The 15771-nt window shown below is 47.6% G+C and overlaps 1 protein-coding gene across 1 annotated transcript; it reads left to right on the top strand.

The window, feature by feature from the left end:
• Nucleotides 1–673: 673 nt before the first annotated feature.
• On the top strand, nucleotides 674–14059 carry LOC134143727 (ATPase family AAA domain-containing protein 2-like). Its single transcript, XM_062582018.1, has 16 exons — nucleotides 674–748; nucleotides 3662–3760; nucleotides 3988–4103; nucleotides 4807–4981; nucleotides 5671–5759; nucleotides 6132–6291; nucleotides 7094–7184; nucleotides 7628–7942; nucleotides 8663–8789; nucleotides 9150–9333; nucleotides 10114–10299; nucleotides 10983–11118; nucleotides 11278–11400; nucleotides 12383–12492; nucleotides 13091–13219; nucleotides 14018–14059. The coding sequence occupies exons 1-16, from the start codon at nucleotides 674–676 to the stop codon at nucleotides 14057–14059; spliced, it is 2157 nt and encodes a 718-aa protein (XP_062438002.1).
• The last annotated feature ends 1712 nt before the right edge of the window (nucleotides 14060–15771 follow it).

Raw genomic sequence — 15771 nt, 5'->3', positions numbered from 1 at the left:
GCTCTGCCTGTGTGCCCCATGCAATTTTTATCTCCGTCATTCAGAAAGCAGAACTACTGTTTTGGTTCAGACAAGGAAAAGGCAATGCTAGCCAAGGAATAGAATGAAATTACTCGGAGTGGGTAAGCTGGCCATTGAAGAGGCCACGTCCATTCCTTACCTGGCATCCAGCTATTAATGTGAGAGGGTATTAGTAAGAGCTTGCTAGGTAGGGATGCTCCATGTTTGGCATTCCGACCATCTTTCACAGAAGAATTTCCAGTTCCTAAACAGAAGCTCCTGGCATAAACTTTCTCTGTAGGCATCAGACTCCTTTTTTTCTCGTTGGGGAACTTCCCTGTTATTGCCCGTGGCAGAGCTATGGCAGAGGCAAGATCTGAAACCACAGAAGCAGATGAAGTCTTGCTGCTGTCAGGACATTCCAAAAATGTCCCGGAAGCACTACCTTGCAATACTGAGAGGGAACTTTCTGAAATAGCTCTTCTCATGGTAGCTGCCTCGTTGCTAAGCAAGGTGACAGCAGAATGTGGCCCCTTGTTACGCTCATGGAGGCTGGTGGCAAGAAGTGGTGGGACAGAAGTTCTTGAAGGAAACTGTATAGGCACCAGGAATGATATCTTAGATACTGTAATTACAGGGTCAACAGAAGAAGATGAAAACCGAAAGGCGGCAGATGGCAACGACCCTCCAAAGCAGTATAGCCTTCGACGAAGGCAAACTGCCATATGCTATCGAGAGCCACTGGAATGTAGGTTATGGGCACAGTTTCTCTGCAGGGCTGATTTCTTGTGCATAGAGGGGAGAGACGTTCTTGAAGGATACCATATAGGCACCAGGAATGATATCTTAGGTACTGTAATTACAGGGTCAACAGAAGAAGGTGAAAATCAAGAAGAGGCAGATGGCAAAGACCCTCTGAAGCAGCGTAGCCTTCGACCAAGGCAAACTGGCATATGCTATCGAGAGCCACTGGAATGTAGGTTATGGGCACAGTTTCTCTGCAGGGCTGATTTCTTGTGCATAGAGGGGACAGAAGTTCTTGAAGGATACCGTATAGGCACCAGGAATGATATCTTAGGTACTGTAATTGCAGGGTCATCAGAAGAAAATGAAAACCAAAAGGAGGCAGTTTGCAAAGACCCTCCGAAGCAGCGTAGCCTTCGACCAAGGCAAACCGTCATATGCTCTCGAGAGCCACTGGAATGTAGGTTATAGGCACAGTGTCTCTGCAGGGCTGATTTTCTGCATTTAAGGGGGATATCAGTTCTTGAATGACAGTGTAGATGTGTGCACACAAATAAGAAATGTTATCTAGGTTCTGGAAGTACAGGGTTGTCCAAAGGGGGTGAACACCCAGAAGGCGAAAGTGGCGAGGATACTCGGAAGCAGCATAACCTTCACCCAAGCAAAACCGTGGTGCAGGATCAAGCTGCACTGCAAAGTGCGATATTCACAGAGCCTCTCTGAAGGGCCAGTTTCTTGTGTATAGGTGGGGCATAATTTTGTGAACAAAAATCTATACACCTGCGCACCACGGTTATTTCAATTCCTTGCCTTCATTCTGCAAGTAAAAACCCCCACGGTTTTTCGTAGATGCCTGGTTAGAACTCAGTTTCTTCCTCTACTTGTTGTTTACAGCTTGCAGTACCTTCTTGGGGTTTCACTGCTCTGCTCTTATCAAGGTTTCACAGAATAAGCTTTGCTCTTTCTGTAGCTGAACTTCCCAAGTTTAAAAGAAAGATGTCCACGCAGAAGTAAAACAAATGACCTGTGTGTCCTCAAAAGCATAGTAGCAGAGCCCGCTTGCTTTTTGTGCTCTGTTCTGACTTTCAGTTCTCCTTCAGAAGCAGGTGTGCATTTAGTTCACTTGCCCTGTGCCTTGGTAAAAAACACTGAGAACTTTCCTCTGGTCTGGAGTTCAAGATGGTGAAACCCATCCCACTTCCTGCCTTGTTGACGAACCAGCTGTACCTGAAAAGCATGTGATGTGCAATATTCTTGTAAATGTTTTGCTTTCAGCGGAGTTGGGAGAAGCTAAGACATTTTGTTCAGGGCCGTCTTCTTCTCCCACACAAGGAGCTACGTCTACATGTGCTCGGTCACAAAGCCCTGTCGGCAAAAGACCAAACAGGTTGGTGGGCGTACAGCTAGTGACAGCTCTTGTTTATCGGCAGTGGTGTCACTCCCAGCACCGAGTAATGGAACAACCGTAACCCTTGTAACCGTGCCAGTCCGACCTCAGTGTAGAGGCGGCAAGATTTTTTTCTTTGGGAGAGGTGATCCTCAGCCTTAGAGAGACTTCCACTAGCCAGCAGTTTTCAGGAAGGCATGCTTTGGGGGCCAGTGATGAGACGATTCTGGAGGGAGTGGCTGAGATTCTGCAGCTGAAATCATAGAATCACAGAATCAGTAATGTTGGAAGGGCCCTCCAGAGATCATCTAGTCCAACCTCCCCGCTCAGCAGGTCACCTAGAGCATGTAACCCTTGTGTTCTGCACTTGAAGCCAGAATCCCCTTCCAGAAACCGTCACTAGACGATTTCATTGTGAAGTACAGAAATGATTTTCTTGACGCATGTAGGCAACTTACTTAGAGGGAGAGTCTGTGGATAAATGTTCATGTATTTTTAGTTGCTTCTGGCACACGATTCAAAGTAGCTTCATTTCATTCAACATACAAGTGGAGGTGAGTTCTTGTTCCTATGGGAAATTCCACACAGCTGTGTTCTGCTTAGTGTAAATGAAGATGTTGGGAGCAATTGTGATTGTAAAGACAGCGCTGGCTATGACGCTCCGTATTCCCATGGTCCGTAGGGCATTAAATCGTCTGTATTTGTATCCAGTTTTGAATGCTACCCGTTGTGTAGTCTGCACTGATTTTAAAGAAGACTGAGAACTTATGTCTAGACAGTCTTTTCCGTCGGCAGGCTGCTTGACGCAGGCGGTCCAGCCTGCTGAAAGCTCTGCATTTGCTTTCCAAGCTCTGCGTGACGCTGCGTGGTCTGCCTATGGCAGGGGGCAGAAGTCTACGGGAAGCAAAGGCAGGTGTGCTGGCCAGTCATGCTGGCCATTCCTTGTGCGGCTGCTTTGGGCAGCAGCTTTGAACATTAAGTGCAGAGGAAAGCAGGGGGCATAAGGGGGGCACTCCTAGACTATGGTGACTTTGCACTGCTCTGGCAAGCCATATGAAAATAAATCAGACTTGTTAGAAGCACTGTGGTGGGGGTTTTTCAGTCACTCAACTCCAGACACGTCTTTCCCCTTGGAACTGAGATCACTAGTTCTGCCTGGAAGCGTTCCGAAACAAGGAAGCTTCCCAACCAAGTGTTCATGGCCTTATTGCTGACAAAGGCTCCTTGGATTCTGTGAGCAGCTAGAGCACGGAGAATGACGGCTATTGCTGGGTCTGAGCACTTAGGGATGTAAAAATGATCACTCAGCTAGTCTAATGCCACACAGGCCCACCCGTCTTTCTTTACTCTTGGCTATTGAAGACAAATCAATTCCCATGACTATTTTACTTTCTGGGAAGTTTATGCAAGTTTGTAAGTGCTCCTGCCCTCCCTTGCCAACATGAAAGAAACCAGAATCCCTCCAGCTGCATGTTCATTCAGAAGGCGCCTTTCCCTTTCTCCTTCATTCACACCAGGTGTCTTCCCCAGAACTCTGGGGGAAAGGGATTTGAGAGAAATGGCAAGGATCCAAAGAAAACTGGAACAGATGTGGCTGATCCAGTCGCTCCAGTGCAAATAGATGGCTCAGTAAGTATTTGTCACTTATGGCTTTGGTGGGGACTTTTCCAGGGCTGATGAAATCTTTGCGTGCTGGGCTGTCTATGGCTGCCTCGGGTCACAGTTTTCTCTGAAGGAACTTCAAAGCTGTCCTCAGCATCTCCTTTCTGCTGGCAGATGACAATTTCTGATGAAGCCTTTCCTCGGGGGCAGCTTTCTCTAACCTACGAACTGTGTTCTGTTGAATTTCTCTTCAGGTGCGGTTTGATGGCGTGGGGGGTCTCTCTGACCACATTTCAGCTTTGAAAGAGATAGTCATTTTCCCGTTACTTTATCCAGAGTTCTTTGAGAGATTCAAACTGCAACCCCCAAGGTAACAGAAGGCGCATTAGAAGTGCACAAGCTAACGCCGCCGTGCTCAGGAGAATAGGAACCCGAGGTGTCCGTACAGCTGGGTGCTTGAAAAGTTGTGGTCACCCCTGCTGAGATTTTGCAGGGGTGTTAAGAAGTGATGTCTTAAAAATGGAACAAATCCGGACTGTATTAGGCAGACTCCAACTGCAGGCAATGCCTTGCCATAGTTAAAGGCTTGGTGGCTGCTCTCTTACAATGAGAATCAGTCCTGTAAGCCTTAGGACTTCCAACTGAAACGTTGCTGCGCCTGTGATGCTTAGACTAAAATAAAAATAGTCTGCTTCTTACATAGTTATATTGGTTCTGTGCTGTGAGATGCAATCACTCACAGAGAGCTTACTGTTGGGGTGCATTCTTTTTAACATGAATGTGTTCTTCTCTTTGGGAGGAGGGGTAGTGTTCATTGATTTAATGGCTAAGAGAAGGCTGTTAGTGTCAAGTCTTGCCTCTTGTGAGAGCTTGCACCTGTTTTGACTTTTCTGCCACTTGAGCTCTGCCTGCTGCTACTCCTGGAAGTACTGGAAGTGTTTTAGTTAGGAGGAAAGGCTTGTTTGCTTTAGGGGTGGGGCTTGTAGTAGGCACTTTTTGGTGTTTTGGTCAGAGCCATGCAACTCTCTCCTTTTTCATTATTTATTTATTTATATTTTCATTTTTCGTTACAGAGGCTGTCTATTCTATGGCCCACCAGGGACTGGAAAGACCCTGGTAGCTCGGGCACTTGCTAACGAATGCAGCCAAGGCGACAGGAGAATTTCCTTCTTCATGAGGAAAGGTGCTGACTGCCTGAGTGAATGGGTGGGAGAATCTGAGTGCCAGCTCCGTTTATTATTTGAGCAGGTAAGGTGGAAATGTGCACTCTGTTGTGTCAGAGCGGTGCTGGAGTAGTTCTGTGCTGGATGTCTTCCTAGAGAACTTGGTCTTCTGCGTATTTGGTTGGTTTCTCCCATTGAAGTGGGAATGTTAGTGTTTCCTTTCTCAGTGTCATCCTGCTTTGGATCAGCGGCTTGGAATCTTGCAGGTGTGCTGGCAAAGACATATCAATAAGCAGGAGAATTCACTAGATCAAAGATTCCCTCCTCCTCCTGCTCCCCTGCCATACTACACAGACACACACACAAAACAAAAAAAAGCCACCCTCACCCCACCCCCCAAAAAACAAAAACAAACAAACAAACAAAAAAAAAAACCCCAGCACATGGTCATTGAATCATTGCACTGGCGGCTTGCCTCCAGAGCCTGTAATTGAGTTACTGAAGGCCTGACTCTGCTCTCTGGTTGCCCAGCAGCTGTGCAAATTCCTGGAGCCATCTGTTCCCAGGAGCAGTCACAGCTGCTTGGCGCAGGCTGCTGGCTTCTGTTACTTGTGCCACTTACCCCTTTGTCTCAGAGAGCAGAGGTCCCTGATGGTGCTCTGAAAGTCCAGGGCTGGTGACTTTGCAGCCACAGTGTTTTTTCATGCCTGTCCCCTTTGAGTAGTGCTGTGTTCTACCTAGGCCACAGTTGCAGTGTCTGCACTTTCCTTCCAGGCCTACAAGATGCGGCCTTCAATTATTTTCTTTGATGAGATAGATGGTCTTGCCCCTGTGCGGTCCAGTCACCAGGATCAAATTCATAGGTATGGCACTTTTCTTTCTTCTTTTCTCTTTCTTTTCTTCTGCATTTACACGCAATCTGTTTGATTTCTGCAAAAAGAAGACCAGCCTGGTGCCTTTACATGACACACTAATTCATGCTGAAATCTTAGAGCACCATGATGCTCAGCCTCAGGTGATTTTACACACCGGAGCTGAAAAGCACGTGCTAAGCTGGGTGTCAGCACAAGGTCTCTGGTTACCCTGTGTGCTGTTTGTTTGTCTTGACGTGAGTCCTTCCACTAACCAACATCTCATCCAGAAGAGCTTATCCTTTGGAGTGGCCACTGGAGAAAGTCATGCCGAATGGAGCAGCACTTCCCAAACCAGTGAATCAACCCTTGTTCTTTTGTTAGTTCTCTTTTCACAACGCTTCTGGCGCTTATGGATGGCTTAGAGAGCAGAGGAGAGATTGTGGTCATTGGAGCCACCAACAGACTCGACTCCCTAGACCCTGCTTTGCGGAGGCCGGGTCGTTTTGACAGAGAGTTCCTTTTCGCCTTGCCCAATAAAGAGGTAAGACCCCTTTTAGTCACCCTCCTGCTAATGTGGCCAAGTCTTTCTTTGCAAGACAACCGTGCACCCACGCAGTACCACAGAGCAGGGAAGAAGGGAAGAAATGGTGCCCACGTGTTTGTCTGCTCTCATGAGCAGCAGAGAGGGTAGCATGAAACAGAGTTATCGTATGATTCGCTCCTGTAGAAGTCATCTCAAAATCCCTCCTGTGATTAGTCCTTGTAGCAGGGAACACTTGAGTGCATCTCTGGCAAAGATCGGAGGTGAAACACAGGCAAAGCCTGACATTTTCTGGGCTAGCGCTTTGAGCCACAGTTTTCGTTCCTCTTGGTAGGACTTGTAGCAACTTGAAAGAGAGCGCTGGCACTACTTTGCAGAACAACCTGTGAGAATGGCAGACTTGATTAACTGATGAGTCTGTCACCATGAAGTTTTGATGAATTGGAGAGGGTCTTCTCTGAGGATTTGAGAATCTTCTCTGAGGAATCTCTTTCCACCTAAGCTTTAGACTACCTTTTTTCCCCCAAGAGCGTTCAGTCTCATACCTGTGGAGACTCGCCTCTTTATAGATGCCGGAAATGCCTTTCGTTTGCTTCCTGCTCCTCACAAAGAGCTGAACGTGGCAAACTGAGAATCACTGAACTTGGGAGAGCAGGCAGTGCGTTAAGAGAACTCTAAAGTTCCTGCCTTTCTAGCAGTGTAAAACTGGCAGTTATATGAACGGGAGAGTGTTTGTGGGGTTGTTTGTTTGTTTTTCCCTGAGAGACGAACGTAAAGCAAAACGCCATCGTTTTGTATGTAGGCTCGAAAAGAGATTCTCAAGATTCACACGAGAGCCTGGAGCCCTAAGCCGCTGGATGCAATTCTTGAGGAGCTGGCTGAAAAATGTGTTGGTAAGATCAAAAATGCATTGAGCACCTGCACGTGACTGCATGCTGAAAGAGTCCAAGCTTGTACCAGGCAGTAAGCAAGCCCCTGTGCCTTGCCACAGAATTTGCCCCTGAGCCGGCTGGCAGGACTTGGTTGCTACCACGGTGGCAGGTTCCTGTCCACTTGCCTTGTTTTGTCTCTCAGAACACCAAAGGGTTTGGGGGGCATCTTCCTCAGCAGCAAAAAGTTTGCTCTCACAGGGGCTTCCTAAGCACAGGATATCCAGCTGCAAACCCCATAAAGGAACTGCTCTGCAGAGCGGTAACTCTTTTCAAATCACCCGCTGAACAGTTCCTGTTTGGGCCGCAGACAGAGACTTGACAAGCTGCCCTTTGGCAGCCATGTCCCTGACTTCTTTGTGCTGCCTGAGACTGACATGACACTGCATTCTTGTCTTGCTCATTAGGATACTGTGGAGCCGACATTCAGTCTCTCTGTGCTGAAGCTGCCCTCTGTGCTTTGCGCCGACACTACCCACGGATATACACGAGTCGACAGAAGCTGCAGATAGACATCGCTGCCATTGAAGTAGCAGCAAGAGATTTTGCGGAGGCTCTGCGGAAGATTGCACCAGCTTCGCAGAGGGCTGTGGCTTCGCCCGCGCAACCGCTGTCAGCCGTTTGTAAGCCACTGCTTCAGAGGACTCTGGAGAGACTCCTAAAAGCGTTACAGAGAGTGTTTCCCCAGGCAGCGCTCGCACTAAAGAAGGACCAGCAGCCAGGTAGAACAGTAACATCACTGCCTTCAAATTCTGCCACAGCAAACACTTCCAGCTGGTGCAGGCAGCAGAAACCAATCTTTCAGTCATGGTGGGATTGGTCTCAAACGGTAGAAACTTCTTGTTTGCCTATGCATGCCTTTACCTCAGGAATATCTGGAACAGAGTGCTGCCTAGCTTGTACTGCAGCTTCTGAAGCGCTCCATGCTTTGATCAGTGGAGGTCGCTGACTGGTTCTATGCTGATTGCTTGAGGCTGTCCTACCGCTACTATGAACTAGTGGAACTAAGGAGAGCTGCTAGATTCTTTCCTCTGGGTAAAAGAGAGGCAGAAAAGCACTGAGGAAAGGCAGGTGGAGAGGCGAGGGGGTTGGCAGAAACATGCCGCCTGAGTTGTCCACCTTCCGCTACCTCCTCCTCGAGTGACCTTTGAGAGGCTGCATTTAGAAGACACCCTGGTCTCTATATGCCAGCTCTGCAGTCCTCGGACAAATGGGCGTTTGCTGCCGCCCCGTTCCCTTAGTTGCCACTCGCTTACTGTGGGCTCCGGCTCCAGAAAGAAGTGACCTTGTTGGGGGCTTTAGGTGTCTAGCGTTCAGTGTGTGCCCGCCCAATGAAGGAAGACAAGACCCTGGCTTTCAGCACTCATTTCAAAGCTGTAGGAGTGCAAGGGAGGCAGGTGTGGGCTCTTCTGGACAGTTAACAAACCTCTCTTGTCTTTCAGACGGTGCAAATCCTATCTTAGGAAACGGCTGCATGTATAGTCATGAGGCGTCACCTTCAGGTTTTGCAGAGGAGCTGTTTCATCAAACGGCCAGTCCTCAAAAGGAAACGTTCCTTCACTTGAACAGGTAAATGTCTGTGTGCTTTGGATTGCAGTTCTTTGGCTTGCTGCGTCCTTGCCGGCGGTCTCGGCTGTGGAACTGGGAGGGGGGTAGACCCAAATGCTTCTGACAGGCGTGTTTCGTAAGAATAAAGCAAGAATCACTAACAGCCCATGGGGGAAGGGGTGCCTCAATGAGAATAACTGAATTAAAAAAATGTCTTGCAGTTCCATGTCCTTCCTGATCACAGAGCAGTTTCTCACCTCCTGTAGTGTGGAGAGTATTTGAGGAGGAAAAAGCAAAAAGCAAGGAAAAAGGAGGAGGGACTGAACAGCTGTGTCTTTACTGATTGTTTTCAGAGTGCTTGCTTTCTTCTTGTTGTTCTAGAGATGCTTACTGCCAGCCCACGTGTTACAGGCCAAGGTTCTTAATAGCGGGAGAGCCCGGATGCGGGCAAAGTTCTCACCTGGCTCCTGCAGTAATACACGCGCTGGAGGAGTTTGCAGCTTACACGCTGGACCTGCCGGCTCTCTTTGTTAGTAGCACGTCGCCTGAAGAAAGATGTGCACAGGTATCTCTTCTCTCTTGCATTAACAGGAGTACTCTTCTAGCTGGGTACAGTTACAAAATGCAGCTAATACTGAGCCGGTAGCACTGCAGTCTATGTCGTAAAGGCAAGGACTCCCAGAACGCTTTATACTTGTGCACCTGTGTCTTTTGTTTACCTGGAGAAACTGAGCTAGAGTTAGTTGTGTTTAGCTCAAGGTGAGAGTAGAATGCAACATACAGGCTGAGTGCCGTTCTATTCCTTTTGCCTCTTGGGCAGGGAGCCGACTCTGTTGTTTGGCATCGCTGTATTTTCACAGGTTAACCCTTAGTAGAAGCACTTGAGAGCCGTGCAAGGGAGAATAGACGTGTTCCGTGGCTGGGGGCTCATCAGTCACAGAAAGGCAACATCTCCTTCTGGGTTACGTGACACTGGCATCCGTGGCCACCGAGCCGCAGTGCCTAACTAGTGCCCGGATATACTGCTGGTGCGTTCCATCCTGGAACAGCAACTGCCTGAGTGCTGGTCACCTGATCAGGTGCCCAAAGGTATTCAAGCCCAGAAAGGATGCTTGCCGCTCTGTTCATGGGGTAGATGCACTGCCACGTGGACTGGGCTGTAAGGAGTCACCTTACGTCTAAGCAGCTTGGAAATCAGGTCTCTTTCTAGTCTTGTGGCTTTCTTCCGACCTTTTCCCATCAGGCACTGGTATTTTGTAGCATGTGTTGACTGATAACGGTGTTGCTTCTTAGCAGCTTATTCTGTGTGGTTCAGAATTCTTATGCAAACTCCCATTTGCATTAGTTGATCCGAGAAGCCCAGAGGACAGCGCCAAGCATCCTTTATGTGCCTCGTATCCACGTATGGTGGGAGGCTGCTGGCGTCACACTGAGAGCTACGTTTACAACGTTATTGGAGAACATTCCAGCATATGCTCCAGTTTTGTTGCTTGCAACGTCAGATGTACGTCACGCAGAGCTCGCCCAAGAGGTATTTCGATTGCTGCTTTTCCTGCTTTTTTCTGTCTCGGTGGAACTTGCCTCTCCAGTAAGCACCTGGCTACTGCGCTGCCCAGAGCAGAGGGATCCTGATGTTACCAGGGCAGCCTGCCTGAATCTTTGGAAATTTGCTTAGGCAGTAATCACTACTGAACATGTTTGTCTACCAGACTTTTGAAGTCAAGAGCTTCCCTTTGACCCAGCCTTCTCCACCCCTATGGCCTTCTCAGACAGATGCCTGAATTCCCTCCTGGACAATAATCCCCGTGACTTCCACACAGTTATTGACCTGCTTAGTCAAGCGTACGCAGTGCTTGCATTGTAAAGGGTAAAAAACATGCTTTCTAAAATGATTTCTTGCGACAGCCTGCCGTTTCCAAAGGCGGCTGTTACACTGTTAACAGCGGCAATTAATTTAGACTTTCCATGCCTCAACAGAAATGATCATTCTTATTTCATGCAGGCCAAAGAGTCCTTCAAAGATGATGTTTTAGGATGCCACGGAGGCCTATGAAAAATCTAGGCCTACTTGAAGGCCAAGTAGCTGACTTGCTGTAGCTTCTCTTGTACTCAAATCATTAGCCAGCCTGTTCCGAAAAGGCACTCATGTTCTTGGAGGTGAACCTGAATTTCTGTAGCCTTATATCTGCAATGTCTTTCCTCCTCCCACCTAAGGTCCGAGATTTATTTTCTGAGGCTTATGGAGAAGTTTTCCATGTCCAGTTGCCGGACGAGGAAGAAGGCAGAAAGTTCTTTGAGGACTTGCTTTTAAATCAAGCTGCTCAACCTGCTGCCTCCAAAAGGAAAGCAGGTGAGGAGCGTTTACAAGGAGGGCTTTGCTTACTGTTATGGGAGCAGCCATTTGGCATTTGTCTGGGCAACAGATTGTCGAGCAATAACTTTTAGAAGGCTTGCATGCTTTAGTGTGCTTTGAGTACTGCTGTCTAAAACACCTTCTGGCTGACTGCAGCTTGTCAGGAACACGGCGTACAGCCTGCAGCATCTCCACCGGAGCCTCGATTGCCAGCAGAGGAGCAAGCAGAGGAGACATTGCCAGCGGGGCCTCTACCTTCCCATACACCCTTCCCAAGTGGCAAGTGGCATTTTTTTTTTTTGCCTTTCCTGCATAAGCTGCTAATGCCATTGCTACCCTCCCTGTTCTCACTGCAAACTCCCTCTTTCCCATGATGCTTTTGCTTCCTTTTCCTCTTCCTTTCCTTCCGACCTGCCTCCCCTGCGCCCAGACAGAGAGCAGTGTCTCGCCCTGTGATTTCCAGTTCAAAGGATTAGACCTGCCAACTCAAGTGGCAAAAAGAGGGGAGCAAGAGTAACAGCTATCTGAAGACAAGACCATTGTTTCTTCCCTGCCCTCTGCTTTTCCCATGAGAAGGACAGCAGGGAACAAGGGCTTTCTCCCCGCTAAGGCCCAGGGTATGACATTGTGTGACAGCTCCTTATCCTGCTGGCAGGACTGGGAATTCCGTCACTGGTTTCATCCATGAGTTTTGGGCAATGTTCAGTGAATGCCAACATTGGTGTCTTATCCTGGAAGGCATAAGCACAAGGTTGGTTGTAAAGCAAGTGAACTGAATCTGCAAGCATACGAGCAGTAAGTGCTTAAGGAGCATTTCCCCTTCTCCAGCAAGTATTCCCTTAAGACTGCCTCTTTAACTCTTCCCACCGTTGAAGAAGAGCTTGCATGCAGTGGCTCTTCAGCTTCTCCTCTACATTAGTTCCTGCAGTAAGACAGTAAGCAACCTGTCCTGCTGAGATAAGCTTCCTTTGTGGTAAAGCGTTCTGCCTGAAGTCTGAGCTGTGCATAAAATCCTGCAGCTGACTATTCTGTGAATGACATTCTGTAATCCGTTCCTCTTCTTTTAAAATCAAAAGGCCAAATGACCCCCTTCCCTTGCTCCCCCTTCTTTCTCAAGGTGCCTATGTAGTGGGACAGCACAGGGCTACTTCAGTGCCCTTGGTCCCTCTCCTGGTACTCCACGTCAGGTGACGATGCTAGAATTGAAGGAAGGACTGCATCGGTAATGTTTTGGTTTGCGCTTTCTGATGTCCCTGTGCAGCTGTATCAAGCAGAAAACGCAGAAGCAACGCATCACCGTCAGTCAGCGTAGCAGAGAAGAGGAGGAAATTCCCATCCAGCGAGGAGAATGAGACTCACGTCTGTTTAAGGGTAGGTTGGAGCTGACCGCTCTGCCTTTGCTTCCTGATCTGCTTCAGACACTTGAGCTGTTCTGCCAGCACGGCTGTACACATGTAGGCAGCTCCTGGGTCAAGAGAAGGAGCTGGGGAGGCTCCTGTTTGCAGCTGTCCGCAGCATTTCCAGGAGACCTGTGGCCTCTCTCCCAAACAGTGCCTCGTACTGCAGCAGTACGATCTAATCAAATGCAGTCGTGACTTTGCTGCGGCAGCCTCTACCCCTTACTGTGCACTGGGCCACAGCAGTTGCTGCTGTTCTGGAAGAAGTTGCTTTGCCGTTAGGATCGTTCATGGGATAGACTGGGAAGTAACACAATGCTAGGCTTGTAACACAGCCTAAGGCTTGCTTTTTCCCTCGGAGGTAGGACCAATTCACCCATTTCTTTCCCCCCAAAATCCAGTGCAATCTGTAGTTTTGTTCTTGAAGTCTCACTCGTATTGTATTTTGCAGAAAAAGAAAGCAGGATGCGAGTTGTGTTAGACTGTCCTGGTTTAGTTACTGACGATACCCAGAGCCTGTTTGAAAGAGCTCATGCGCTCTTGCACTTGTCTTGTCTCCCTTCCTCCTTCAGCAACTGCTGAGTGCTGCTGCTGGGATAACAAAGAAGTTCAGCATCTTTCACCGGGAAAAACTACATGTTATGCTCAGCCAGTGTATTTACCGGCATCGACAAGACGACGACAAGACTCAGTTAATAGAGGTAGTATTTCTCACGGCACTTCCGATCGCTGTTACACCACTCCTGCACGGGTACAGTGTGGGTATCGTGTCTTCATCTCAATCTTCGTCTCTTTACCGCATAGTAGTCCGTGTAATATCGGAGTGGTTCATCTCTGCCTGGGAGAACTTGGTGCATGCTGCAAAGCCGTTGTTGCGTTTGGCATGGCTGTTGGCAGTTTCAGCAGGGCTAAGACCGAGCCGGAAGACAAGGGATTGCACGCACACAGCCCTTTCAAAGCAGTTCACCCTGGAAGTTGTGAACAGCTTTTCTGTCGGGCCTCTCCTTGGGGAGGGGGCTGTGAAAGAAGGGCCCTGGTCTCCGTTTGTCACTACCCCTTCCTCCCCTTGCCGGCAGGCAAGCATGGTAAGGAGCTGGGAAGAGATTTTTCTTTAGTGCCGCCACCATAACTCTTCTAGACTAGCACGTGCGAGCGTCTTGAATTGCGCACAAAGGGAGATTTCTGCCTCGGCTGGTGCTAGATAGGCCAGAAATTCCGGCTTCACGTTCAAGAGCCAGGAGGCAAAATTGGTTGTGCCTCTGCAGTTTGCCTTGAGAAGAGGAGGTCCCTTCTCCTAAGCCCTGCTTGTCTCCATCCCGTCTCGCACACCTGACAAAGAGGATGTCTCTCCTCAGCACACTTTTTGCAAGCACTGCTGATCCAGGCTCCCTCTCTTCCTCTGCTTGGGACACGTGGGGGTGCCTCTAAAGCCAGAGGGGCTAAAAAGACATTGTGATGGTTTCAGCACACCTAGTTGCCCTGTATTCTTTCCTTTTTAGGAAATGAAGAAGGAAATTGGAACGTTCCTTGGTGCCAACTAGTGTGAGCTTCTGAAGACTGACTCCAGCTCCGTGATGTTTTGTTTTAGTTGTATGCTGCCTGCTTCCCTGGGCCTGATTCAGTCACGAGAGCTTTGGCTCCATCTGAACATAAGGAAAGACTTGTTTATTGTGAGGGCATCAGCACACTGGAGCAGATTGCCCAGAGACGTTGCGTAGTCTCTACCCTTGAAGCTGTCTGGATGGGGTGCAGGGCAACGTGCCTGGTGTGACCCTGCTTGAGCAGGGGGGTTGGACTAGCTGATCTCCAGAGGTCCCTTCCAACCGCAACCATTCTGTGCGGCGCGATTCTGTTTATATATATAACATGTATGTATATATGTATGTGTGTGTGTGTATGTCCAACTTTCACCAGTGTATCTCCTATTACTTACAAAGTCTAATTTATTAAAAGGGGTTGGTAACATTTATATTCGTAAAGGTGTGTCCTACCTTCAAAGTGATAAATGGGAACTCTAGAACATCACTGTGTATACGCAATACATTGTACAGTCAAAATAGTCCTCTTTTGACGGAAATGTAGACAAATAACTTGTTGCTGGGAGACTAGCTCTGTGTGAATACTGAGTAATGTAAAATCAGCAAGTCTAAGGAAAATAAAAATAATCTGGAACAAGCCCAATATGTGAAATGTGTGATCCTAGAAGGTATTCTAAAGGACTGTACCTATTCTCAGACAAACTTCATTGCTTTAAAACTGGAATTTTATGTGCTAGAACAAAAGAGCAGAAGAACCTTTGGAGAGCAGTAGTGGATTATGGTGGGGACTATGAGCCCCTGTTGTACCGGTGGAAAAGCAAGCACGTGCATTAGCACAGGACCTTAGCAATGTTTTGCCTGAAATGCACTGTGCAATACTAATCATCTAGACTCCGGTTTGCAAAACTCCAGCACATGTGCTGAGAGTGACTCCTAGCATAGTCTTGCTTTCACCAATCTATGATGCAGACAAACTTTGTCCTTTTAGTTTAGAAAGACAAGAGTTAAGATGGGATATGCCTGTTATCAATCAATATATCAGCGGCCGAAGAGAAGAGCTGAAATTTAAAATACGCAAAAGATCAGCAGATGCTTCAGTTTAAAATGTAACCTGCAGATGTAGTGATTGAAGTAGTGGGAAATAAGACTCAACACAGTTGCGGTTCTTACAAACATACACTGATTTTTCTAATGGTGTTGAGACACTGAAGTTCAGCTTCCACTGAAATGTTTTTGAAATTTATATTAATAATTTAAAATAGAGAGAACTCTAAATACGGAACCATAAAACACAGATAAATAGAAGACCATTACACTAGCCATATTTGGAAGGTTATGTAGAGAGCACAAAACTCTAATCACAACAAAATCTAACTGTTTCAATGCTGTTTTGAAGCATATATTTCATATAACCTCAATGCTATCAAAAAGGCTGCCGCAAGACGGCACCACAGTATTTTGGGTGATGACATTACCGTGTCATAATAATGATTTTTTTTCTTCGTGTAAGTATAAAATAAAATAGCTGTGGATATAAGAAATGACCTTATTTGAAGACAATGTGTACAAGAAAGAATCTTTAATGCATTTTACTTATGGATTTTCTGCATTTCTATACAATTAAATACTTCATTCTGGACGAAGCTCTAGCCTGGGATGTGTTTCGTTCTGTCGTTTCTCTTTCTGTGGTGTGGACTACTTACAAAGGATTGTTT

Source organism: Rhea pennata, chromosome 8 (assembly GCF_028389875.1).
Source record: "Rhea pennata isolate bPtePen1 chromosome 8, bPtePen1.pri, whole genome shotgun sequence".
Taxonomy (NCBI): Eukaryota; Metazoa; Chordata; class Aves; order Rheiformes; family Rheidae; genus Rhea; species Rhea pennata.
This window is presented reverse-complemented; position numbering and strand designations above follow the sequence as displayed.

What these genes read in the sequence shown, in the direction of transcription:
- LOC134143727 (XM_062582018.1), top strand. Translation starts at nt 674, where the DNA reads ATGGCAACGACCCTCCAAAGCAGTATAGCCTTCGACGAAGGCAAACTG. An exon ending in CTATCGAGAGCCACTGGAAT is followed by an intron (nt 749 to 3,661) that starts GTAGGTTATGGG and finishes TGTCTTCCCCAG; the next exon opens with AACTCTGGGGGAAAGGGATT. An exon ending in TTCAAACTGCAACCCCCAAG is followed by an intron (nt 4,104 to 4,806) that starts GTAACAGAAGGC and finishes TTTTCGTTACAG; the next exon opens with AGGCTGTCTATTCTATGGCC.